General features: G+C 44.3%; 1 protein-coding gene across 1 annotated transcript in view; it reads left to right on the top strand.

The window, feature by feature from the left end:
• Positions 1-25,851, top strand: part of TBC1D2B (TBC1 domain family member 2B) — a 112,742-nt gene that overhangs the window by 30,115 nt on the left and 56,776 nt on the right. Inside the window, exon 2 of the mRNA XM_077126755.1 lies at positions 3,353-3,506. Coding sequence (XP_076982870.1) covers positions 3,353-3,506 — 154 coding nt within the window. The remainder of the gene's footprint in view (positions 1-3,352; positions 3,507-25,851) is intronic.

Here is a 25,851-nt window from a genome sequence, read left to right as displayed (position 1 = left end):
TGAAGTCGAGGTGCTATTAGAATTTCTAGATTTTATGAAGGACCCGAACCCCAGTTAATCAGTTTCTTGAGGTAGTTTTGCCTACCTTGTTGTTGACTGGATTTCTATAACATGACCGACATGTCAGACATTGAAAGCATGGGAGCTAAAAGTTTTTTTTTTCCCCCAAGAATTTAGTGAGAGATGATTAACAGGTTATTAAATGTTTCCCAGTTAGGTTTAATACTCAGAGATTTAAAGGGGAAAAGTTTTCTTATAAAAAAAAAAGCAGATTTTTCATGGTGCCTGAACTGCAGGAGACAGCTGGAAAGATTAGGCGGGGTCTGGCCGGTGAGCGTGCCGGAAGGTCTGAGCAGCCTGCCGCTGTGAGCTCAGATGGAGGAACAGTAGTATGAGCAGCGGGAGGGGAGGGCGTCGCTCGCGTGTCTGACCGCCGCCCTTGTTTGAGCCGGGGACTGTAGATGGTGCCCCAGGAGAGGCTTGTGTGGACTTGGCTCTCCCCCATCCTGGTCTGTCCATGTGGCTGAGGGCCCTGGGGGCGGCAGGGGGCGGGGCAGACCCCCCCTGCTCTCTGCTGGGGGCCGGGAGACAGGGGTCTCCTTCTTAATTCCGTCACTGACTCACTGTGTGACCTGGAAAAGCCACTCCCTTCCTGGGCCTCTGTGTCCCCACCTGTGCAAGGAGAAAGGTGGACAGGGCGTGGTCTTTGGACGCAGTTGTGTCTCCCAGCCCCTTGCCTCTCCCCTCTGGTGGGAAGATCTGTGTCCTCCTTGTCCTGCCCCCGACCAGGCTGACCTCCCGCCACCCCTCCACCAGCCTGTCCCCCAAACTGGCTGAGCGTCACAGGGTGTCAAGAGGGCTCGTGGCTTCTCTGCCAGTGCTCATTTCCTCCTCCACCTCAGCCCTGCTGTGCTGCCTCCCACACCCTCACTCTTTTCAGTGGCAGTGACCTTGTCTAATCAGGCCATTGCCCTGCTGGGAGCCCTGCAGCACTTAGCCCGTCCATCACGTTAGGGGAAGGCTGGTCCCTGCCGCACACCAGCCTCACCCCTCTGGCCCTGTCCAGCCTCCCCTCACTCATGTGCTGTTGCCTCTGGCCTCGGCAGACCTTCTTCTCTCTGCCCTGGGACGTTTCCTTTTTCCCTTATCCCTCTGGCCAGTGCCTGCTTCCGTTTTGAGACCAAACTCACCTCCTGATTATTCATTTATTTATTCCTTCACTTACTTATTGCAGAAGTTGTAACCTACGGTGTGTTTGGCACTGAGCTAGCTGCTAGGAAAATGGAGATATCCTAGAGTTTATGATGATTGGAGAGGATAAATAGTAAGCCAATACTTGGAAGTATTTGAATCTACAAGTGGCAGGTTTCCTGAATGCCAGGCCCACCCGATCCCCTCTGACCTGTGTCATGGCAGCTAATGCGCTGTTGACACTACTGGTTTGTTTTCCTTTCTTTCGCACTAGATAATTTTCTGGGCCAAGCCCCAAGTCCACTAAACCTAACTGTAAAGGAACAAACAAAATGGCAGGTATGGGCTAGAGGTCTCCAGCTGGTATTAAAGTAAGTGCTGGTTAATGAATGGATGAAATGGTGGCTGTGGTGGGCGGTTTTGCTGATCTGGGACCATGCGTGAAGCACGACTGATAATACCCCAGGCCAGGAGTGTTCTGTGTCTGACCTTCAGCACCCAGAGGTCATCTTCTGCTTGTAGACGTAGTAGTTTGAGCTCTGGGTCCCTTGCTTGCTCTTAGGCCTGTGGTTTTCCAGACAGTCAGATCCCTCTGATCCTGGTCCCCACTGGTCCTCAGTGGCACGTGCCACCTTGGTGCATGCCGGTGATGAGTCTCCCGTCATCGCGCCATGGTCGCCTTCTTGGGGCTCCTTTTAGGGGGCAGCTTGGAGACCTGTAACCCACACCTGCCATTTTGTTTGTTTGTTTGCAGTTAGATTCAGTGTTTTGGGGTTCCCCCCACATCTTGGCTGGGTTTTGGAGAAATTTACTTAGAGTGAAATTCATTTTTGGTGTATAGTTTTTAGACAACTGCACAGAGTCATGTATTCACTATCGTGGTCACGATACAGGACACTGCCATCATGCCCAAATTAGCGTGTGCTCTCCCTCTGCAGGCAGCCTCTTCCCTCGGCCCCAACTCCTGGAAAACCTCTGGGTTGTTTTCTGCCCCAATAATTTTGCCTTTGCTGAATGTCACATAATGGGAATCATACAATATATAGCCTTTGGGTCTGGCTTTTTTCACTTTGCAGAATGCATTTAATATTTATTCATGTTGTTTTGTAAACCAGTAGTTTGCACCTCTTTTTGCTGAATAGTATTTCATTGTACGGATGTAGCACGATTTATTTATCCATCATCAGATGAAGGACATTTGGGGTGTTGACGGTTTTTGGCAATTATGAATGAAACCTCTATAAACATTTGTGTACAGGTGTTTGTGTGAATATGTGTTTTTATTGCTCCTGGGTAAAGACCGAGGAGTGGGATTGCTGGGTCAGTTGCTACGTGTACACTTCACTTTATAAGGAACTGCCAAACTGTTTTCCACTGTGGTTGCCGCATTTTCATTCCCACTAGCGGTGTTCCCGTGTCTCTGTATCCTTGCCTGCCTTGAAGATTGTCAACTTTTAGAAATTTCAGCCATTTTGATAAGTGTACCATCTAGTTTTGTTTATTTATTTTTCTGCATGGGCGGGCACCCGGGATCCAAACTGGGTCTCCGGCTTGGCAGGCGAGAATTCTGCCACTGAGCCACCGTGACCCACCCTAGTTTTAAATCTGCAGTTAGCGTGTATGCTCTCCCACATGCTGGTGGAATTGAAATAATATTATTTGATTTGGCAAGAATGTCATCCATACTTATGTGAGATTTGATTTCTTAAGATAGAATTTATAGATACTCAAAGTGAAAGGGAGCAGGATTATCAAACCTTTCTTGTTTGGGGAAATGTAACTTTGTATCATTCTCTAATTTTTAGAACTAATGAAGATTTCTTATTATTTGGATTAAGTTCTTTATATTAGAACTGCTGTTTGCTTGACCAGCTCGTTGTGATCAAAAGCTGTTAATCTTGGGTGGTGCCACGGTGGCTCGGTGGCAGAGTTCTCACCTGCCATGCTGGAGACCCTGGTTCGATTCCCAGTGCCTGCTCATGCAAAAAAAAAACCCATTAAAAATACAAAAAAGGCTTTCAGTCTTGTAACTGAAATGTCCTTGTCATGTTCTTCTTAACTCTCCGTCCAAGGTGATGTGACGGCCTCTCCAAGTGTTGTTGTTTTCCTGAGTTTCTTATCCTAGTAATGACATTTACCCTTTCTGCCTTTTTCTTTCTAGGCTCCCAACCGTCAGCTCATGACTTACTGGTTACAGGAGCTTCAGCAGAAGAGATGGGAATATTGCAACAGTCTCGACATGGTAAAGTGGGACAGCAGGAACTCCCCGACTCCTGGGGACTTCTCTAAGGGGCTTGTAGCCAAAGATAACACAGGTAAGGCAGAAATGGAAAGGGCCTTTCACACAGCAAGTCAACTCGTACCGAGTTTCAGAATGAAAATAGTGGTGAATGTGCAGCGTTCCTTAGCTTTACTGTGTTTTTCTACGTGCAGAGCTGTATTAAAGGCTAATAACGATCTTGAGAGTCAGGCAGCACCAGTGCCACAAGCACTGGAGAGATGGTTGGGCTGAGGGTGTAAGTGTGGCTGTAACACCAGGTCTGGCTCTGAGGTCAGCCTGCTTTCTACCATACCTGAAGAGGGGCTCACACCTGCGTATTCATGCTGGGACAAAATTGCTGGTGTTTACAGACGTTTGAATACTGGAGAGGATTCTCCAAGTATTCCACTTGTGATTCAGTTGTGTTTCTTTGGAAGAAAGTTTTAATCCTCAAACACTGGTTCCATTTTATTCTAGAATTTCCATAACTCGTGGTAATCCTTGGCTAATTGCAGATTAGAAATAATGTGGTCTTATGTTTGAATATCAGGCTTTTTGATTGTGTCAGCCTCTTAACCAAAAGCACAAGACAATTATTTGCTCTCTCTCAACTTCCTGCTCCCCTATGAAGGCTCGGGGTGGGGGGGGCTGTTTTTGTGGCCCTCTCTTTTCATACCAGGAGAAGAGGAAAATACGCTCCTGGCCCTGGAATACAGTAGAAAAGGCCAAGTTATTATAGTAGCTTTTTTTTTTTTTTTTTAAGGACACAAAGGAGTGCCCATTAAAATTTAAACCAATAAGGACTCATTCGAACACTTTCATAGTAGGTGTGCTCTGCATTTCAGAAAACCTGTAGGACCGCCTGCACTGCAAAGCATGGCGCTGCATACATGGCCCTGCCGAGCCAAAGATGGTGTTGACACACGTGAAACTGATTTGTGTTGGAAACGAATGCCTTCTGGGGCCATAATTTTCCTCCAAATTGTCCATTTTCTATTACACCTTGTCTTGCCAACCTTAGTTTTACCATACTCATGGTATTTTTCAGCTCTCTGGTCATTGAGGAATTACTGCGTGTACTTTGTACCTGTTCATATGTGGTCCTTTGAGAGCTCTTAAGTCATTTTCATGAATGTCTACACCCTCTGTGTTTAGTTCAGGATTCTACCCATCCAGTGAATTTTGTTTTAAAACCCACTATTTTAGTGCTTTTGATCAGATCAACTGCCTTAGCGTCTGAGTAACCTGGGACGTGTGAAAGCCTGTAGGGGACTGCGGTGGTGGCGGTGTGGCAGATGCCTTTGGTACGGAGGACGGGCGCTCGGCCTCAGCAGCTCCTTTGTCCCAGGAACAGAGTGCTTTTCTCTCTAGCCAGAGGCTCAGATAGGTTCAGCTGAAAGGAGGACAAAGAGCCCCGGGGTCTCTTAAAAGGCATGTTCTTTCTTCATTCAAGCCAGAATGTTGTGGCTAGGAAGCCAGAGGAAACATCTGAAGCCTCTGTAAGTTCTTTTCACTTGGTTTTGGGACTCTTTAAGTGTGAGAATGTAGGACCGGTGCCATCTGACATTCACTCACTCATTCAGCAGAGTAGGCACCCCCGAGGGCCTCGGTGCCACCCCTCTTGGAGTTTCTAGTCGATTGGGTGGTCGTTTGAAGAAAAAGGGAGAAAGGTTTGAAGGGGAATGAGGTACCACAGGCCCATGATGGTGGGCTGCAGGCCTGTGATGGTGGGTGGACCACAAGCCCATGATGAGGGGGCCCCAGGCCTGTGATGGGTGGGCCCCAGGCCTGTGATGGGTGGGCCCCAGGCCTGTGATGGTGGACCAGAGCCCCTGGTGGTGGGCCCCAGGCCTGTGATGGTGGACCAGAGCCCCTGGTGGTGGTCCCCAGGCCTGTGATGGGTGGGCCCCAGGCCTGTGATGGTGGACCAGAGCCCCTGGTGGTGGGCCCCAGGCCTGTGATGGTGGACCAGAGCCCCTGGTGGTGGGCCCCAGGCCTGTGATGGTGGACCAGAGCCCCTGGTGGTGGGCCCCAGGCCTGTGATGGTGGACCAGAGCCCCTGGTGGTGGGCCCCAGGCCTGTGATGGTGGACCAGCTTTGGCGTGGTGGGCCCCAGGCCTGTGATGGTGGACCAGCTTTGGCGTGGTGGGCCCCAGGCCTGTGATGGTGGACCAGCTTTGGCGTGGTGGGCCCCAGGCCTGTGATGGTGGACCAGCTTTGGCGTGGTGGGGCCCAGGCCTGTGATGGTGGACCAGAGCCCCTGGTGGTGGGCCCCAGGCCTGTGATGGTGGACCAGCTTTGGCGTGGTGGGCCCCAGGCCTGTGATGGTGGACCAGCTTTGGCGTGGTGGGGCCCAGGCCTGTGATGGTGGACCAGAGCCCCTGGTGGTGGGCCCCAGGCCTGTGATGGTGGACCAGAGCCCCTGGTGGTGGGCCCCAGGCCTGTGATGGTGGACCAGCTTTGGCGTGGTGGGCCCCAGGCCTGTGATGGTGGACCAGCTTTGGCGTGGTGGGGCCCAGGCCTGTGATGGTGGACCAGAGCCCCTGGTGGTGGGCTCCAGGCCTGTGATGGTGGACCAGCTTTGGCGTGGTGGGCCCCAGGCCTGTGATGGTGGACCAGCTTTGGCGTGGTGGGGCCCAGGCCTGTGATGGTGGACCAGAGCCCCTGGTGGTGGGCCCCAGGCCTGTGATGGTGGACCAGCTTTGGCGTGGTGGGGCCCAGGCCTGTGATGGTGGACCAGAGCCCCTGGTGGTGGGCCCCAGGCCTGTGATGGTGGACCAGCTTTGGCGTGGTGGGCCCCTCTCTGAGGAAGCCACACTTAAGCCGAGACCTAAGGGATGAACAGAACACAGCCTGGTAAAGCGGGCAGGAAGGGAGTTTCAGGAGAGAAGGTGGAGCGTGGAGCTCTCAGGAAGCTGAGAGGGCCAATGCGGCTGTAGGTAGAAAGCAGGGTGGGTGGGGGAGTGTGAGCTGAGCCAGAGAAAGCCTTGATGGCTGCAGTTAGCATTGGGATTTTTTCCTAAAAGTAGTGGGGGGCCTTTGGCAATTTTATGTATAGAAATGAATGTACCGTTAGGCTTCTACCAATTTTTTTAAAACTTTTTTTATGGTATAGTATAACATATATACAGAGCAAAGAAATAAAAAAAGCAATACTTTTCAAAGCGCTTTTCAGAAAGTGGTTACAGGACAGACCCCAGAGTTTGTCATGGGCAGCCATACCATCCTCTCAGATTTTTCCTTCTAGCTGCTCCAGAATATAGGAGGCTAGAGGGCTTAAATACCTTTTTATCATCACAATTGGCTTTTTTTTTTCCTTCTTTTTTTGTGAACAATAACATATATACAAAAAAGCTATAAATTTCAAAGCACAGTACCACAATTATTTGTAGAACATATTTCAGACTTTTACAATTTCACATTTTTGGTTTTTACTTCTAGTTGCTCTGAAATACTGGAGACTAAAAGACATACCAATTTAATGATTCAACATTCATATTCACTTGTTAAGTCCTGTCTTCTGTGTATAATTCCACCATCACCTTTGATCTTTCTGTACCTCTCTTTGTAGTTGTTTGGGCTATGGCAATTCTAAATTTTTTATATTGGAAGGCTCTGTCACTAATATGGGGTAGGGAGGTGGGACTATCTGATGTTCTGGAGAGGCTGGGCTAGGTTTCAGGACTTACCTGGACCAGGAGGTTGTACGTTTCTGGCAAGTTACTCTAATGCATGGAACCCGTGTGGAATTTTATAAATAGCCCTAGGTGTTCTTTAGGATTGGCTGGAAAGGTCCTGGTTGGGGGTTGGCAGGTTATGATAGGTAGCAAGGTCTACCTGAAGCTTGCCTAAGAGCAACCTCCAGAGTAGCCTAGCGACTCTATTTGAACTCTCTCTGCCACTGATACTTTATTAATTACACTTCTTTTCCCTCTTTTGGTCAGGATGGAGTTGTTGATCCCATGGTGCCAGGTCTGGATTCATCCCTGGGAGTCCTCTTCCACATTGCCAGGGAGACTTTCACCCCTGGATGTCATGTCCCATGTAGAGGGAAGGGCAATGATTTCACTTGTAGAGTTGGGCTTAGAGAGACTGAGGCCACATCTGAGCTCCAGAAGTAAGTCTTAGGCATGCCTATAGGTAGTCTAAGCTTCTCTGCTGCCTATATAAGCTTCATAAGAGTAAGCCTCATGAGCAAGGGCATGGCCTATTGATTTAGGTTTTCCTAAAGTTTGATACAATATCAGGGGATTCCCTGATGGTAAGGTTTAATAGTTCCACATTCTTTCTCCCCTCCCTCAGGGGACTTTGCCAATACTTTTTGATTATCTGCTTAATATACTCTAGGATGTTTCCAGGTATTACAGTAATGTACACAAAATTAAAGGACCTCTTTCTGTGCTCTCTGTGTTTCAGTTGTTCAAATGAGCTGTACAGATAGGTTGTATTAGATTATGCACTACAGAAAATTTCAGTTCCAGATCAAATAAACCTTTCTTCCATTGGTCTCAAAGGGTATGTGTGGTTCTAAAATATAGACACTGTCTTCCTTACCCCTCTGTTCTGAATTACTTAAACCCCAACCTGTTAGGCTTCATTCTTACCTCTAAATATCAGGTTATATATATATAACAGCCTCTCAAAATCGAGAAATAATAATCACCACTCTGGACTTAATGTGTCTGCTCTAAAAACTTACAATCTAGGGCGGGCCACGGTGGCTTGGCAGCCAAGCCAAAGGACCCGGGTTTGATTCTTGGTGCCTGCCCACGTAAAAAAAAAAAAAAAACTTACAATCTAGACCCCTGTTTTCTTTTTTTAATTATGTTTTTTTATTAATTAAAAAAATTAACAACAAACAAAATATTAAGATATCATTCCATTCTACATATATAATCAGTAATTCTTATCATCACATAGTTGCATATTCATCATTTCTTAGAACATTTGCATCAGTTTAGAAAAAGAAATAAAAAGACAACAGAAAAAGAAATAAAATGATTAAACATAGAAAAAAAGGTTGTACATACCATACTCCTTACCCCTCGCTTTCATTTACCACTAGCATTTCAAACTAAATTTATTTTAACATTTGTTCCCCCTATTATTTATTTTTAATCCATATGTTCTATTCTTCTGTTGATATGGTAGATAAAAGGAGCATCAGACACACGGTGTTCACATTCACAGAGTCACATTGTGCAAGCTATATCATTGTTCAATCATCATCAAGAAACATGGCTACTGGAACACAGCTCTACATTTTCAGGCAGTTCCCTCCAGCCTCTCCACTACATCTTGAACAACAAGGTGATATCTACTTAATGCGTGAGAATAACCTCCAGGATAACCTCTCGACTCTGTTTGGAATCTCCCAGCCATTGACACTTTGTCTCATTTCACTCTTCCCCCTTTTGGTCGAGAAGGTTCTCTCAATCCCTTGATGTTAATTCTCAGCTCATTCTAGGGTTTTTCTCAGTCCCTTTATGCTGAGTCTCAGCTCGTTCCAGGATCTCTGTCCCACGTTACCAGGAAGGTCCACACCCCTGGTAGTCATGTCCCACATAGACAGGGGGAGGGTGATGAGTTTGCTTGTTGTATTGGCAGGAGACAGAGGCCACATCTGAACAACAAAAGAGGCTCTCTTGGGGGTGACTCTTAGGCCTAAATTTTAAGGAGACTTGACCTATCCTTTGTGGGGTTAAGTTTCATGTGAACAAACCCCAAGACTGGGGACTCAGCCTACAGATTTGGTTGTCCACACTGCTTGTGAGAATATCAAGAATTCAACTTGGGGAAGTTGAATTTCTCCCCACTCTCACCATTCCCCGAAGGGGGCTTGCAAATACTTTTCCAGTCACTGATCAAATCACTCTGGGATTCATCGGGGGATCACTCTGGACAAACTAACAAAATCTCATGTCCTACCTGAGATTCCAAGTACTTATGACATTCAATCAAACTATCTACGTGAGTTATATTAGGAAATGCTCTAGTCAAAATCTAAATTTTGTAACAAATAAACATTTTTTGCTTTAGTCTCACACATAAGGTGACATTTTAAAATATTATCATCTATTTTCAGCACCATGCAATAATGACATTCCTTTGTTCTTCCTCATGCAAAAACATTTTTAAAATTTGTACATTGTACATTTCACTATTATTATACACTCTAGGCATTCCTAGATTATACCATCTCGATCTTTAACATCTATCTTTCTTTCTGATTTCATTTATGTCCCCAGCCCTCCTCCCTCTATCATTCTCACATGCAGCTTCGTTCAGTGTTTTAATATAATTATATTACAGTTAGATAGTATTGTGCTGTCCATTTCTGAGTTTTTGTATCCAGCCCTGTTTCACAGTCTGTATCCCTTCAGCTCCAATTACCCAATATCTTACCCTGTTTCTATCTCCTGATGGTCTCTGTTACCAACGACATATTCCAAGTTTATTCTCGAATGTCGGTTCACATCAGTGGGACCATACAGTATTTGTCCTTTAGTTTTTGGCTAGTCTCACTCAGCATGATGTTCTCTAGTTCCATCCATGTTATTACATGCTTCATAAGTTTATTCTGTCTTAAAGCTGCATAATATTCCCTCATATGTATATACCACAGTTTGTTTAGCCACTTGTCTGTTGATGGACATTTTGGCTGTTTCCATCTCTTTGCAATTGTAAATAATGCTGCTGTAAACATTGGTGTGCAAGTGTCCGTTTGTGTCTTTGGCCTTAAGTCCTCTGAGTAGATATGTAGCAGTTGTATTTCTGGGTCACATGGCAATTCTATATTCAGCTTTTTGAGGAACCGCCAAACTGCCTTCCACAGCGGTTGCACCATTTGACATTCCCACCAACAGTGGATAAGTGTGCCTCTTTCTCCACATCCTCTCCAGCACTTGTCATTTTCTGTTTTGTTGATAATGGCCATTCTGGTGGGTGTGAGATGATATCTCATTGTGGTTTTGATTTGCATTTCTCTAATGACCAGGGACGTTTAGCATCTCTTCATGTGCCTTTTGGCCATTTGTATTTCCTCTTCTGAGAAGTGTCTGTTCAAGTCTTTTTCCCATTTTGTAATTGGATTGGCTGTCTTTTTGTTGTTGAGTTGAACAATCTCTTTATAAATTCTGGATACTAGACCTTTATCTGATAAGTCGTTTCCAAATATTGTCTCCCATTGTGTAGGCTGTCTTTTTACTTTCTTGATGAAGTTCTTTGATGCACAAAAGTGTTTAATTTTGAGGAGCTCCCATTTATTTATTTCTTTCTTCAGTGCTCTTGCTTTAGGTGTAAGGTCCATAAAACCACCTCCAATTATAAGATTTGTAAGATATCTCCCTACATTTTCCTCTAATGTTTTATGGTCTTAGACCTAATGTTTAGATCTTTGATCCATTTTCAGTTAACTTTTGTATAGGGTGTGAGATACGGGTCCTCTTTCATTCTTTTGCATATGGATATCCAGTTCTCTAGGCACCATTTATTGAAGAGACTGTTCTGTCCCAGGTGAGTTGGCATGATTGCCTTATCAAAGATCAAATGTCCATAGATGAGAGGGTCTATATCTGAGCACTCTATTCGATTCCATTGGTCGATATATCTATCTTGATGCCAGTACCATGCTGTTTTGACCACTGTGGCTTCATAATATGCCTTAAAGTCAGGCAGCGTGAGACCTCCAGCTTCGTTTTTTTTCCTCAAGATACTTTTAGCAATTCAGGGCACCCTGCCCTTCCAGATAAATTTGCTTATTGGTTTTTCTATTTCTTTGAAGTAAGTTGTTGGGATTTTGATTGGTATTGTGTTGAATCTGTAAATCAATTTAGGTAGAATTGACATCTTAACTATATTTAGTCTTCCAATCCATGAACACAGTATGCCCTTCCATCTATTTAGGTCTTCTGTGATTTCTTTTAACAGTTTCTTGTAGTTTTCTTTGTATAGGTCTTTTGTCTCTTTAGTTAAATTTATTCCTAAGTATTTTATTCTTTTAGTTGCAATTGTAAATGTAATTCGTTTCTTGGTTTCCCCCTCAGCTTGTTCATTACTAGTGTATAGAAACACTACAGATTTTTGAATGTTGATCTTGTAACCTGCCACTTTGCTGTACTCGTTTATTAGCTTTAGTAGTTTTCCTGTGGATTTTTCAGGGTTTTTGACATATAGTATCATGTCATCTGCAAAAAGTGATAGTTTTACTTCTTCCTTTCCAACTTTGATGCCTTGTATTTCTTTTTCTTGTCTAATTGCTCTTGCTAGAACTTCCAACACGATGTTGAATAACAGTGGTGATAGTGGACATCCTTGTCTTAGGGGGAAAGTTTTCAGTTTTTCCCCATTGAGGATGATATTAGCTGTGGGTTTTTCATATATTCCCTTTATCATTTTAAGGAAGTTCCCTTGTATTCCTATCCTTTGAAATGTTTTCAACAGGAAAGGATGTTGAATCTTGTCAAATGCCTTCTCTGCATCAATTGAGATGATCTTGTGATTTTTCTGCTTTGATTTGTTGATATGGTGTATTACATTAATTGATTTTCTTATGTTGAACCATCCTTGCATACCTGGGATGAATCCTACTTGGTCATGATGTATAATTCTTTTAATGTGTTGCTGGATTCGATTTGCTAGAATTTTGTTGAGGATTTTTGCATCTATATTCATTAGAGAGATTGGTCTGTAGTTTTCTTTTTTTGTAAAAACTTTGCCTGGTTTTGATATGAGGGTGATGTTGGCTTCATAGAATGAATTAGGTAGCTTTCCCTCCATTTCAATTTTTTTGAAGAGTTTGAGCAGGGTTGGTACTAATTCTTTCTGGAATATTTGGTAGAATTCACATGTGACGCCGTCTGGTCCTGGACTTTTCTTTTTGGGTAGCTTTTTAATGACTGATTCAATTTCTTTACTTGTGATTGGTTTGTTGAGGTCGACTATTTCTTCTTGAGTCAGAGTTGGTTGTTCATGCCTTTCTAGGAACTTGTCCATTTCATCTACATTGTTGTATTTATTAGCATAAAGTTGTTCATAGTATCTTGTTATTAACTCCTTTATTTCTGTGAGGTCAGTGGTTATGTCTCCTCTTCCATTTCTGATCTTATTTATTTGAGTCCTCTCTCTTCTTCTTTTTGTCAGTCTTCCTAAGGGCCCATCAATCTTATTGATTTTCTCATAGAACCAACTTCTGGTCTTACTGATTTTCTCTATTGTTTTCATGTTCTCAATTTCATTTATTTCTGCTCTAATCTTTGTTATTTCTTTCCTTTTGCTTGCTTTGGGGTTAATTTGCTGTTCTTTCTCCAGTTCTTCCAAGTGGACAGTTAATTCCCAAATTTTTGCCCTTTCTTCTTTTTTGATATAGGCATTTAGGGCAATAAATTTCCCTCTTAGCACTGCCTTTGCTGCGTCCCATAAGTTTTGATATGTTGTGTTTTCATTTTCATTCGCCTAGAGATATTTACTGATTTCTCTTGTAATTTCTTCCTTGACCCAGTGGTTGTTTAAGAGTGTGTTGTTGAGCCTCCACGTATTTGTGAATTTTCTGGCACTCCGCCTATTATTGATTTCCCACTTCATTCCTTTATGATCTGAGAAAGTGTTGTGTATGATTTCAGTCTTTTTAAATTTGTTGAGACTTGCTTTGTGACCTAGCATATGGTCTATCTTTGAGAATGATCCATGAGCACTTGAGAAAAAGGTGTATCCTGCTGTTGTGGGGTGTAATGTCCTATAAATGTCTGTTATGTCTAGCTCATTTATTGTAATATTCAAATTCTCTGTTTCTTTATTGATCCTCTGTCTAGATTTTCTGTCCATTGATGAGAGTGGGGAATTGAAGTCTCCAACTATTATGGTAGATGTGTCTATTTCCCTTTTCAGTATTTGCAGTGTTTGCCTCACGTATTTTGGGGCATTCTGATTCGGCGCATAAATATTATGATTGTTATGTCTTCTTGTTGAATTGTTCCTTTTATTAGCAGATAGTGTCCTTCTTTTTCTCTTTTAACTGTTTTACATTTGAAGTCTAATTTGTTGGATATTAGTATAGCTACTCCTGCTCTTTTCTGGTTGTTATTTGCATGAAATATCTTTTCCCAACCTTTCACTTTCAACCTATGTTTATCTTTGGGTCTAAGATGTGTTTCCTGTAGACAGCATATAGAAGGATCCTGTTTTTTAATCCATTCTGCCAGTCTATGTCTTTTGATTGGGGAGTTCAGTCCATTAACATTTAGTGTTATTTCTGTTTGGGTAATACTTTCCTCTACCATTTTGCCTTTTGTATTTTATATATCATATCTAATTTTCCTTCTTTCTACACTCTTCTCCACACCTCTCTCGTCTGTCTTTTCGTATCTGTCTCTAGTGCTCCCTTTAGTATTTCTTGCAGAGCTGGTCTCTTGGTCACAAATTCTCTCAGTGACTTTTTGTCTGAAAATGTTTTAATTTCTCCCTCATTTTTGAAGGACAATTTTGCTGGATATAGAATTCTTGGTTGGCAGTTTTTCTCTTTTAGTAATTTAAATATATCATCCCACTGTCTTCTTGCCTCCATGGTTTCTGCTGAGAAATCTACACATAGTCTTATTGGGTTACCCTTGTATGCGATGGATTGCTTTTCTCTTGCTGTTTTCAAGATCCTCTCTTTCTCTTTGACCTCTGACATTCTGACTAGTAAGTATCTTGGAGAACGTCTATTTGGATCTATTCTCTTTGGGGTGCTCTGCACTTCTTGGATCTGTAATTTTAGGTCTTTCATGAGAGTTGGGAAATTTTCAGTGATAATTTCTTCCATTAGTTTTTCTCCTCCTTTTCCCTTCTCTTCTCCTTCCGGGACACCCACAACACGTATGTTTGTCCGCTTCATATTATCATTCAGTTCCCTGAGTCCCTGCTCATATTTTTCCATTTTTTCCCTATAGTTTCTGTTTCTTGTTGGATTTCAGATGTTCCGTACTCCAGTTCACTAATCCTAACCTCTGTCTCTTGAAATCTACCATTATAGATTTCCAATGTTTTTTTCATCTCTTCTACTGTATCTTTCATTCCCATAAGTTCTGTGATTTGTTTTTTCAGACTTTCAATTTCTTCTTTTTGTTCATTCCTTGCCTTCTTCATGTCCTCCCTCAATTCATTGATTTGATTTTTGATGAGGTTTTCCATTTCTGTTCATATATTCTGAATTAGTTGTTTCAGCTCCTACATCTCATTTGAACTATTGGTTTGTTCCTTTGACTGGGCCATATCTTCAATTTTCCTGGTGTGATTTGTTATTTTTTGCTGGTTTCTAGACAATCACCTTAATTAGTTTATTCTGGAGATTGCTTTCACTTATCTTACCTAGGGTTTTCTTGCTAGATGAGTTTGTTGTCTATCTGTTCTTTGACCTTCAGTTCAGCTTTTTCTGGGCCTCTAGCTTAAGTTTTGTTTAACAGAGGGTAATTTTTCAGTTCTTGTTTTCTTGTTTCTTGTCCTGCTTGTAAGGTGCCTTTTCCCTCCCCACCCTTAGGAGGGTCTACGTAGGTATTACAGACTCCAGCCGGGTTCTCCCGGACTAAACTGGCCTCCTATCAGGGGAAAGGAGTCACCTGCGTCAGTTTTCCCTGAGGGTGAGACCCAGCAGGTTGAAAGACTTTCCTGTGAAGTCTCTGTGCCCTGTTTTTCTTATCCTGCCCAGTATGTGGTGCTTGTCTGTCTGCGGGTCCCACCAGCAAAAGATGTTGTGGCCCCTTTAACTTTGGCAGACTCTCCCTACTGGGGCGTGGTGGAGACAGAGGAGAGGTTGTAGGCTGGTTTTAATGGCTTCGATTTGCCAAGCCCTGGGTTCTGAATTCCTTGAGAGATGGATTCCACCTGAGTTGCGTTTCACCCCTCCCCTGGGGAAGGCTCAGGTGGGAGACAGCCCTGAAAGCAGTCTGTTTCTGCATATGCCTGGGGCCGTTGCAGCCTGTGTAGTCCCACCGCTGAATCCAGAGGCAGCCAAGCCTCTGTAGAAACAGCCACAAAAGCCTCCGTTTCGTCCCCTTTCCTCTTTTTTGGTTAGCCCAATAGGCAACCTCTGCCTTGACCAGGTTTACCTGAGCTGGGGGCCTATTTTTAGTAGTCAGAATTTGTTTATTAATGCCACAATTGGTGTTTGGTTGGGCTCAGCCCCTGCTACTGTGAGAGTGTCTTTCCTTTCCCTCTGGGAAGTCGCCTGTGGGGGAGGGGTGCCGGCCACCGCGGCTTGGGGAATTCATGGTTCTGGGGAGACTCGCAGCCAGTCCAGCTGGTCCAGACTGGGGTACGCTGTGTGTCCGGTCACTATCGTGGCTCTGGGAGCTGTTCTGTACTGTTGCTGGTTATTTAGTAATTGTTCTGGAGGACGAACTAAATCCCACACCTTGCTAAGCCGCCGTCTTGGCCCCTCCTCCGGCCTAGACCCCTGTTTTCTTATAAGCATTTTCTAATGGTGACCATACCATTATTGTTTTTTTGTTTCTGTTTCATTTATCTCACCAAATGTCCCACATGTTCATTCACAGCGTTGCATGCCTCAAGGCTTTGTTCCTTTTTGTAGCAGCACAACCTTCGTTCATAAGTATACACCATCGTTCTCCAATCTACTTCTCCATCAGTGCATCCTTCAGCCACCTGCATTCCTCGGGCATCATGTAGAGGCCCAAAGACCACAGTCCATCAACATTCTCAGTTTTAGATAATTTCATTGTTCCCAAGAGAAGGAAAACCAATAAACACACCCTCACCAAACAGGAAATCTAAACCTCCTCTTAACTCTTGTCCCTCCCCCCATTATGTACCTCTGCTGTTGCTGTGGTAGTGCTGATGGCTTCCTTTTGAACATAGCTCATCGCATGCACAGCAGTTTCCCCCTCTATGCTAGACTTAAACACTCTTTGTACAAGAATCATATCTTTGAAGTAATTCTATGAGAACTCATTCATATTTCTAGTGTGCGTCAGTGGGACACACAGGTCTATACAACCCTTTCAGTCATGTTCATCTTCAGTATGTTAATATTACTTCTAGACCCACTAGAGAACCACCTTCACTTCTATCTATTCCCTTACATTGGAGTTCAGTCTCATTAACTGACAGTTCACACACCTCTAGCTTCTATGTATCTCTAAGTACCTTATCTTCTGTATTATAAATCTCTGATTATACCTTTATGCTGGTCATAAAAGTGAAATCATACAGTATCTGTCCTTTTCTGTCTGGCTAGTTTCACTCAGTGTTATGTCCTCAAGGCTCATCCAACTTGTCATGTGCTTCAGGATGTCCTTTTGTCTTACTGCTGCATAATATTCCATCATATGTATATACCACATTTTGTTGATCCACTCGTCTGTTGATGGGTATTTGGTTTGTTTCCATCTTTTGGCGATTGTGAATAATGTTGCTGTGAACATTGGTGTGCAAATGTCTGTGTCACTGCTTTCAGCTCTTCTGAGTATATACCAAGTAGTTCTGTTGCTGGGTCATAGGACAACTTGATATTTACTTTCCTAAGGAACCACCGAACAGTCTTCCATAGTGGCTGCACCATTTTACCTTCCCACCAGCAGTGCATAAGTGTCACAGTTTCTCCACATCCTCCTCTTCACATTTGCAGTTTCCTGTTTGTCTAATACAGCCATTCTTATAGGTGTGAGGTGGTATCTCATTGTAGTTTTGATCTGCATGTCTCTTATAGCCAGTGGAAATGAGCATCTTTTCACGTGCTTTTGAGCCATCTGTATTTGCTCTTCAGAAGGGATTCTTTGTTCTTTTCTTGTTGAGTTGTATGATTTCTTTGTGTATACCGGAAACCAAACCTTTGTTTGATGTGTGATTTCCAAATATTTTCTCCCATTGAGTTGGTGCCTCTTCACCTTTTTGACAAAGTCTTTTAAAGTGCAAAAGCATTTGATTTTGAGGAGTTCCCATTTATCTGTTTTTTCTTTTGTTGCTTGTGCTTTAGTTGTGAAGATTAGGAAGCTACGTCCTATTACTAGGTCTTGAAGATGTTTCCCTACAATTTCTTCTAGAAGCTTTATGGTGCTAGTTCTTATATTTAGGTGTTTGATCCACTCTGAGTTAATTTTTGTGTAGGGTGTGACATAGGGGTCCTCTTTCATTCTCTTGACTATTGATATCCAGTTCTTCCATGTACAATTATTGAAGAGACTATTTTGTCCCAGTTCAGACCATTTTGTCAAAAATCAGTTGACAGGGCGGGCCACGGTGGCTCAGCAGGTGAGAGTGCTTGCCTGCCATGCCCAAGGACCCGGGTTCAATTCCCGGTGCCTGCCCAGGTTAAAAAAAAAAAATCAGTTGACCATAGATTTGGTGGTCTATTTCTGTACTCTCAATTCGATTCAGTTGATCAATGCTTCTGTCTTTGTGCCAGTACCATGCTATTTTGACCACTGTGGCTTTATAATAGATTTTAAAGTCAGGGAGTGTTAATCCTCCCACTTCATTCTTTTTTTTAGCTATTCAGGGTTTCTTTCCCTTACAGATGAATTTTGGTCGTTAGCTTTTCCAAATACTCAAGGTAGATTGCTGGAATTTTGATTGGTGGTACTGTGTTGAATCTGTAGATGAACTTGGGGAGAACTGACATCTTAAATATATTTAAGCTTCCAGTCCATGAGCAGGAAATGTCTCTCCACCTTTTTAGATCTCCTTTGATTTCTTTTAGTAATGTTATGTAGTTTTCTGTGTACAAGTCTTTTATGCCCCTTGTTAAGTTCATTCCTCAGTATTTGATTCTTTTAGTTGCTGTTTTGAATGGAATTTTTTCTTTAACTGGCTCCTCAGCATGTCATTGCTTGTGTATAGAAATGCTACTGATTATTGCACAATTATTTTTTATCCTGCCACCTCACTGAATTTGTTTATTAGCTCAACTAGCTTTGCTGTAGATTTCTCAGAATCTTCCAAGCATAGTATTGTATCTTCTATGAATAGTGAGAGTTTTACTTCTTCCTTTCCAATTTGATTGGCTTTTTATTTCTTTGTCCTGCCTGATTGCTCTAGCTAGAACTTCTAACATAATACTGAATAATAGTGGTGACAGTGGGCATCCTTGTCTTGTTCCTGATCTTAGGGCAAAAGCTTTCAGTTTCTCTCCCTTGAGTATGATGCTGGCTATCGGTGTTTCATATGTTCCCTTCATCCTATTGAGGTAGTTAAATTTGATTCCTATCTTTTGGAATGTTTTTATCAGAAAAAGATGCTGAATTTTGTCGAATGCTTTTTCAGCATCAGTCGAGATGATCATGTGATTTTTTCCCTTTTGATTTGTTAATGTGTTATATTACATTAATTAATTTTCTTGTGTTGATCCATTCTTGTATTCCTGGTATAAACCCCACTTCGTCATGTTGTATAATTCTTTTAATGTGTTGTTGGATTCGATTTGCTAAGATTTTAGATTTTATTGAGAATTTTTGCATCTATGTTCATTAGGGAGATTGGCCTGTAGTTTTCCTTTCTTATAGCATCTATACCTGGTTTTGGTATTCAAATGATACTAGCTTCATAAAATGAGTTATGTAGAGTTCCTTTTTCCTCAATTTTTTTGGAAAGGTTTGAGCAGAATTAGTGTTAGTTCTTTCTAGAATGTTTGATAAAATTCCCCTGTGAAGCCATCTGGCCCTGGGCTTTTCTTTGTAGGAAGATTTTTGATGACTGATTAACTCTCTTTACTTCTGATTGGTTCGTTGAGATCTTCTATTTCTTCCTGAGTCAGTGTGGCTTGTTTGTGTGTCTCCAGGAATTTGTCCATTTCATCTAAGTCATCTAGTTTGTTGGTGTATAGTTGTTCATAGTATCCTCTTATGATTTCTTTTAATTCTTCAGGGTCTGTGGTAATGCACCCCTTCTCACTTCTGAGTTTGTTTATTTGCATCCTCTCTTTTTCTTTGTCAGACTTGCTAGTGGCCCATCAATATTACTGATTTTCTCAAAGAACCAACTTTTGGTTTTATTGATTCTTTCTGTTGTTCTTTTGTCCTCCCATTCATTTATCTCTGCTTTAATCTTTGTTATTTCTCTTCTTCTATTTGCTTTGAGGTTAGTTTCCTGTTTTTTCTCAAGTTCTTCCAGGTTTGCTGTTAAATCCTTGATTTTTGCTTTCTTGCTTTTTTAATGTAGGCATTTAAGGAAATAAATCTCCCTCTCAGCACAGCCTTTGCCACATCCCACAAGTTCTGATAAGTTGTATTCTCATTTTAATTCATCTCCAGATAGCTGCTGATTTCTTTAGCTTCTTTGTGTTTGACCCACTTGTTGCTTGTGTGTTAATCTCCATATGTTTGTGAATGTTCTTTTTCTTTGGTGGTTATTGAGATCCAGCTTCATCCCATTGAGATCAGAGAAAGTGCTTTGAATAATATTAATATTTTTAAATTTATAAAGACCTGTTTTGTGCCCCAGCATATGATCTATCCTGGAGAATGTTCCACGAGCACTAGAGAAGAATGTATATCCTTGTGCTTTGGGGTGCAGTGACCTATATATGTCTGTTAGGTCTAATTCCTTTTATCACATTGTTTGGGTTCTCTGTTTCCTTGTTGATCTTCTGTCTTGTTGTTCTATCTGTAGAGGACAGTAGGTTATTGAAATCTCCTACTATTATTGTTGAAACATCTATCACTTCCTTCAGTTTGGCCAATGTCTGTCTCATGTACTTTGGAGCTCCTTGATTGGGGGCATAAACATTTATGATTGTTATCTCTTCTTGGTGAATTGACCCTTTATTTAGTATATAGTGAGCTTCTTTGTCTTTTATGATGTCTTTACATTTAAAGTCTATTTTGTCTGATATTAGTATAGCTACTCCTGCTTTCTTTTGGTTACAACTTGCGTTGGAAATCTTTTTCCATCCTTTCACCTTCAATCTATTTGTATCCTAGTGTCTGAGATGAGTCCCTTGTAAGCAGCATATAGCTGGATTATGTTTCTTAATCTATTCTGCCTATCTGCATCTTTTAATTGGTAAGTTTAGTCCATTAACGGTCAAAGTTGTTACTGAAAAGGCATTTCTTGATTCCACCATCTTATCTTTTTTATGTTATTTGTCAGATCTATATATTCTTTTCCCTCTTTCTCTTTGTATTCTTTAAATTACCCTTAGTGGTACTGTTAAATTCTGTGCCCTCCTTCAGGCCTCCCTCTCCTGTCTTTTTTTTTTTTCAGCTGGCAAAACTCCTTTTAGTATTTCTTGTAGGGTTGGTCTCTTGTTGACAAATTCTTTCAGGACTTCTTTGTGAAAACTTTAATCTCTCCCTCAGTTTTGAAGGATAATTTGGCTAGGCACAGAATTCTTGGCTGAAAGTCTTTCTCTTTCAGTATCTTGAATATATCTTACCACTGCCTCTCGCCTCCAGGGTGCTAGTTGAGTAGTCTGAACTCAGTCTTATTTGATTTCCCTTGTATGTAGTAGATTGTTTTTCTCTTGCTGCTTTCAAGATTTTCTGCTTCTCTTCAACATTTGACAGACTAATATTTTTGTGCTTTGTTTTGTCCATCATTTCCCTGAGATGCAATTCAAATTTTTCCATCTTTTTTGCTGTTCGCTGTTTTTTTTTATTAATTAAAAAAGATTAACTAACAAAACATTTAGAAATCATTCCATTCTACATATACAATCAGTAATTCTGTTTTGAGGGTTTGAAGTCAGTTGTCCTCTCCTCTAGTTCACTTATTCTTTCTTCTGCCTCTTCATATCTGCTGTTGTGTGTCTGCAGTATATTTTCTGTTTGGTCTACAGCATCTTTAATTACTCTGATATCTGCTATTTATTCTTTCATATTCCTCTTTGTGCTCTTCTAGTGTCTTCTTGATCTCCTTTGTGCCATTAGCCATCCCACTGATTTTAATTAGTAAAGTTATTTGAACATCTTTGATGAGTTGTTCCAGCGTCCGTGTCTTCTCCGGTGTCTTAATTGGTCATTAGTCCGGGCTCTGTCTGTCTGTATCATGATAGGCTTGATGATTTTCTGCTGACTTTGTGGCATGTGAATGTCTTGACTGGTTTACTTTGGAAGTTGATTTCCTTCAGTAGCCTAAAGCTTTGTATTTGCGGGATGGACATGGAGTCAGGTGCTGGGCGCGGGGCCCTGCAGTGCGGTGACGCTTTGCAGAGCAGGCAGAGGCACAGATCAGGGATGCTCCGCTAGTGCCTGTGAGTGTGGGGCGCGGGGTTGTGGAGGTGCAGTGCCGGCACCGTGGGTGTGCAGTGCCGCTCGGGCCGGCCTTGGAGCACAGGAGCAGGGCGCGGCATGGGGACATGGGGGTGGAGCGCTGTGGGAGGCAGATGGGGAGGCTGAGTGGACGCCCGGGGGCTGCTGCACAGGCAGGATGTGGTTTGTGCCTGGAGCATGGGGGTCGTGGGTATCAGGTGTGGGGTAGGTGGCACAGAGTCAGGCACGGGGGTAGAAGTAGGGTGTAGGTGTGGCCTTGTGCAGGGGGAGGGACCAGCAGAGCCCTGGATGCCGACGTGGGAGCGTGTAGGGGTGAGCACTTGTCACAGGTGTTGCAGGATGTGTGTGGTCAGGGGCTGTGGCGTGGGGTGGGTGGTGCCCTGGCACGAGTGCGCAGGTGTGAATGGGGTTGGAGCAGTGGGTGCACATGTGCAGGTCAGGGCCTACGTAGCACAGATTCACCTTCAAGCACCTGTCAGGTGTGGGAGCAGGGTGCTTGTGCAGGGGTGGGGATAGGACAAGTATGCACCTTTGTGGGGCGGGGGGTTGGGGTGCGGGGGTCAAGAAGTTAGTGTACGAATGAATGCATGGGTGCCTGGCGGTCGGGAGGATGTGGCTGTGCGGGTGCGTGGGTCTGGGGGCAGTGCCCCTGCGTCCACTGGTCTGGGGGTGGGGCCCTGGAGTGCACATGCTCAGAGTTGGGGGCCAGCAGGCTGGGGTTGCACTTGTGTGGGCTGGGGGCGGATGTGGCCTGGCGGGTGTGGCCTGTGTATGAAGGTGAGTTTCCTCAGCCTTTATGCGCTAGCAGCTGCCTGCAGGGGGCAGGGAGGGAAAGGTGGGTCTCGCGAGAGGTGAGGCGAGACTGCGCTTGCACTTGCATGGGAGAGGTAGTTTGTACTGGGGCAGATGTGCGTTTGAGGTGGGGGTGGTGGCGGTACAGAGGTGGGGGAGGTGGGAGGGGTGACTGGGTGCTGGGGTGTGGAGTGAGTCACGGGGCTACACCAGTGAGGGTAGCACATTCAAGGATCATGACTTGGTTTACCTCCTAGCCCCACTCTCCCCATCCGTGCACTCCTGAAGTCTCTGGGCTTCTGTTTAGAAAGGGATGCACTAGGCTGTTTGCACCAGCTGGATGATCTCTGGTTCTGTGCGTCTCAGTTCTTCAGCTTTTGCAGCCAGGACCTCCCTGAGTGGTGTAGAGACTCCCCCAGGTCACTTACACCCTGGAATTGCCGTCTCAGTCACCTCCCCGTCCCTTCTCTAGCAGTTCCTTGGAGCAGGGTGAACTCAACCCATCCTATTCCGCCATCTTCCTGGAACGCCAGTCCATCTATGTCTTTTTGAACCTCAGTTTCCTAATCTATAAAATGGAGCTTGTTTATTCAGTTCTTCATTTCAGGCATTCTTGTGTTCCAGGCATTGTGCCAGGTGCTTGGGATATACAGACAGATAAATCAGAGTCCACGTTCTCTAGAATCATGGAGTCTAGTGAGTGACACACACAGGGAAAGAGAAACGTAAAATGCAGTACGATGACCGTAAGCAACTTGCCTGTGCTTGTCATGTTGGAGTGCAGGGCGTGGGGAGTGTGTGAGAAGCGTCCTGGGCTGCAGTCCTGAGCTACGTCCTGAAGGTCAGGCAGGATCCGGCCTCGTGAACCAGGAAAAGGAAAGGAAAGGAAAGAAGCCCTAGGGACCAAGGGCCTTGCTTGAATTTAGAGTGGTGGTGAGTGGGCTGGGGTGACAAAGAACTAAAGCTGGACAGGTGGTCCGGGACCAGACCTGCAGAGCTTTATAAGATAAGCAGAGACATGGAAAGGGGGGCAGTGATAGGGTCGGATGGGCATTTTGAGAATCATGGCTGATGGTTCGGATGGATTAGTTGGTAGGGAAGAGGCAGGGATGCCAGTTAGGAGGCTGTTGTGGTGGTCCAGGCTAGACATCGTAGTGGTCTTGACCGTGGTTGTGGGAGAAAGAATGGAAAGAAGTGGACAGAGCTGGGAGATCCTAGGGAGGGAGAACAGGTAGACTTAGAGGGCAGAGGGTACCCTCCGGGTCCCCAGCTGGACGGGGTTGAAAATGCTAACAGTGACCTTGGCCTTTTTCTTCCATAGCTTTGTGTTGAGGATTAAATGAGAAACAGAATGGAAAAAATGCATGTGTAAAGAGAGAAGATGTTACCATTTTGAATTGGTTAAGATTATATTCAGCTGCAAATAACAGGAAACTTGACTAACAGTGATATAGATAAATAGGGATTTATTTGTCTTATGTGGTAGACAGTCTGTGGTTGGTTCGGTTACTCACCAGTGCCGTTGCAGAAACCAGGCTGTTCCTTTCAGCTTTCCATCCTCAGCGTGTGGAGAACTTATTCTCAGGCTGGCTGTCCCTGGCAGGAGAGGTTGGTTCCCCACAAACTCTGAGCTTATGACTCATTAGCTGGCCCAGTGTCACATGGCTGCCCGTGGTGGGAAGGGAGTCTTTCCCCGGACAGGAAAGTGTTTTAGCTGAGCATGCACCCACCATCAAAATCAGGGTTCCGTAAGTAAGGAAGCAGCTGGGATGGGTATCGGATAGGCAGTTGGTGCTGTTGCACAATTGCCTACATTAAAGGTTTTGTCTAGGATTCATGTCTTCAGAATGAGAGTCCGTTACCTGTGTGGTTGGAATTTGCAGCTTTACCTTAGTCACCGAGAATGAGCGAGTGGGATGGGTTTGTAGTCTCTTTACTGTGCTCTGTCTGCCTTCCCTTCAGCATCCTGGTCTCTGAACGAAGTTTGTGTCACAAACATTACTCTGCATCGTCCTCTGTGTTTGGATAAAGACCTAGATCCCACGCGAAGGAATAATTCGCCAAGATCCAAAAGCAGCACTTTCCTAGCTTTGGGGAATGAGGGCGCCAGAGCCCAAAGGATGGCCTTACCGGATGCGTGTCTCGTCTGTTCTGTGGACTTCATTCCTGCTTCAGCCAGCGGGAATACAAGCCAGGGTGAGAAGACTGCGTGTCGCAGACTTCCTGAGAATCCAGGAGCACGTCAGCACTCGTGGTCCCAGCAGGAGCGAAAGCGCCTGGGTTTGAATATGCGTGGGGGTTTTCAGAAAGTGGCCTTGTGAAGGTGGTTTGAGTGGCGGCCGTGCGTTTCCTCAGCAGCAGCACACAGTGTCACTCACACTCTGATGTGTGCGGGGGGAGGGGGCACGGGGGAGGGGAAGGGAAGTCACGGCTCTTCTCACCTCCTGCAGCCCCTGCGGTGTGTCTGTGCAGTACCAGTCGAACCAGAGGAAAGCAGGGTGGAGTAGAGGCCTAGCCTTGGCAGAGCCAAGGTTACGTGTCATCATTTAACGCCGTGATCCCATAGGAGTGATCAGAGAGGCTGTGCTTGTGTGTAATCCTTTGTATAAATACCAGATATTACTGTGCATTATTTCAAGGGGTAAGTAGTACCATTGCCAGCATCGTAGCTGAGAGACAGCATGCTATAGTGGAGGAAGCGTCTGTGGCCTGGAGCACATCACTCATTCTCCTTTTCTGAGTTTGCTTCTGGTGTGAAGGTTTTGTGAAGGGGGTGAATATATGACGGAGGCCATGAGCCTGGTTAGATTCCAGCTGTGTTCGAGGAGCTGCCCAGAACCTGCTGGAGAGGGGTCTGCAAGGAGAATGCTCCGAAGTCGGACTGGATTTGGTGCCAGAAGAGACCCCTGAGTCTAGATCTGGGGAGCTGGCTGAGCTGATTTGCAGGGGAGCAGGGAAGGGTGAGAGAGGGAAGTCAGAGCATCAGGTATGCAACTCTCACCCCAGTTCAGGGAGTCGGTCAGAGGTGAGGAGGCATGAAGAGGGAGGGTGGGCAGGGGCCATGGCTGTATCCCGTTACAGACCTGCGGTGACTTCTGCGTCCTACCTGGATGCCTGAACCCCCAGGCCTTCCCTGCCCTGCCGTGTTAGCCAGTTACCATCTTCTGTTTACTCCTTTGGTCATCTGACCAGTGTTTACTGAGTACCTCTCCGTGCTAGTTGCTGGGGGTGTAGCTGTTAGCAAGTGAGACAGAGGCCCGGTTCTCACACAGTGTGTCTCCCTGGTGGGTGGGAGTGGGGGACAGACTGGCAGAACTCTTACAACCTGGAGACTTGCTGCATCTCCCAAGCAGCCCGTTTGTCTCCTTTTTGTGTTTAGGTACTCATTATTCTCCTACCTGGAAGATC

This window comes from Tamandua tetradactyla, chromosome 14 (genome assembly GCF_023851605.1).
Source record: "Tamandua tetradactyla isolate mTamTet1 chromosome 14, mTamTet1.pri, whole genome shotgun sequence".
Classification (NCBI taxonomy): domain Eukaryota; kingdom Metazoa; phylum Chordata; class Mammalia; order Pilosa; family Myrmecophagidae; genus Tamandua; species Tamandua tetradactyla.
The sequence above is the reverse complement of the archived record's forward strand: the minus strand, read 5'-3'. Positions and strand labels throughout refer to the sequence as shown.